This window comes from Caloenas nicobarica, chromosome 1 (genome assembly GCF_036013445.1).
Source record: "Caloenas nicobarica isolate bCalNic1 chromosome 1, bCalNic1.hap1, whole genome shotgun sequence".
Taxonomy (NCBI): domain Eukaryota; kingdom Metazoa; phylum Chordata; class Aves; order Columbiformes; family Columbidae; genus Caloenas; species Caloenas nicobarica.
In genome coordinates this window covers 122,761,162-122,762,678 of record NC_088245.1, presented here as the reverse complement: position 1 = coordinate 122,762,678, position 1,517 = coordinate 122,761,162, and the positions used below count along the sequence as shown (strand labels likewise).

General features: G+C 46.4%; 1 protein-coding gene across 1 annotated transcript; it reads right to left on the bottom strand.

Moving 5' to 3' along the window:
- Nucleotides 1-534: 534 nt before the first annotated feature.
- CLDN14 (claudin 14) lies at nt 535-1,245 on the bottom strand. Its single transcript, XM_065656819.1, has one exon. It carries the CDS (start codon nt 1,243-1,245, stop codon nt 535-537), a length of 711 nt encoding a protein of 236 aa, XP_065512891.1.
- Nucleotides 1,246-1,517: the final 272 nt, after the last annotated feature.

The following is a 1,517-nucleotide window of genomic DNA, read 5'->3' as shown; positions in this document are numbered from 1 at the left end:
CAAGGGACTATATAAAAAAAGTTAAGTCAAAGCAAAACTAATACCTCGTCATAATGAAACATTCATGCGTTATGGAAATGAGAAACTTAGCAGGAAATCACTGCTGAAAATCACTGTGTCTCATCACAAAGTTCTCCACTTTAGGCAAAACGGCGTCCTTTGTTGGAATACTGTTCAAACAAGTTGTGGCCAGTTCCGCTTTAGTGCTCGTCGCAGGGCAGAAACTACCAGCCAAAACATTTCTTTCAGCAAAACAGCCCTTGAGCCACCTGCCTGAAAAACTCTAACCAAAAGTAGGCAGGTATGTGCTGTCTCTGGAATATCACAGCCTCCATTGTAGTTATTTTCCAGGTTTTGCAGTGAGCAGTTTTGTGTTCACATTCTTTCTTTCTCCAGAAATAAAGGAAAGGAAGAAACGAACAATGGTAAACTTTGTATTGTAACCCTTATAAATTAAAAGTCATCTTAGCTTTGTTTTATGCCATGCACAGAAATTAGAAAGCAGCTGTGTCCCGCAGGCAAATCTTAGGGAACTCACACATAGTCATTTAATCTGTAGCCGCTATGGGAAGCAGATGTCAGGGAAGAAGCATGGTTTCCCTTGTAGACAGTTGGTGGTCTATAGGAGGGAGCAGTCCTTCTTACGCCACTGGGCTGCGCCTGGTAAGGTGTCTCGTTCCCACGACACTGGCTTGATGTGCACAGCAGAGCCCCACCGAGGATTGTCAAAGACGCGGAGACGAAGCCAAGGTAAAGAGCTTGACCGATCTCGTACTTCATCCCACTAGGAAGCATGGGGTTGTAGAAATCCATAACGACGTCGTTAGTGGTCCAAGAAACAGGTACGAGGCAAACGAGACCGGCCAGGATGAAAACGATCCCCCCGGAGACGGCGATGGAGGCTTTGGCAGAAGTCCCCTTGGCACACTGCGTGCACTTCATACCGATGACAGCAATCACACAAGCCAGCGCGGAAAGGACGCAGGAAATTACCATCATGGCACGGGCGGCTTGGAGGTCACGGGGCAGCGCCAGCTGGGAGCGGTGGACTTGGCACTGGTAGATGCCGGTGCTGTGCCAGACGCACTCCATCCAAAGCCCTTTCATATAGGCCACAGCTGTTATAATATTGGTGCCTACGTGTGCCGTGCGCCACCAGTGTGGCAGAATAGTAGCAATTAATGTCCCAATTAGGCCGAGCAGGCTTAGAGAGAAGCCAAGTAACTGAACTGCCGAGCTTGCCATGTTAATGTTTGTCCTGCCTAGTTCTCTTAATAAAGCACCTCTGCTGGAATTCCTTCAGAAAACACAAGCTTTTCTTGGAAGATATGCAGCTGTTTTACTTTGACACCTTCTGCTCTCCTAATAAAAGGTAATTGAGGAAAAAAGGAGTTAATTATTACCCCAAAGCATTACCTCTCCAGCCAGTAAGGTGCATTCCAAGTGCAGTTAGTGCAATAATTAGCATAGTTATCGCTGTTAATCGTACTTTTGTGGAAGTAAAGGGAAAATAAGCT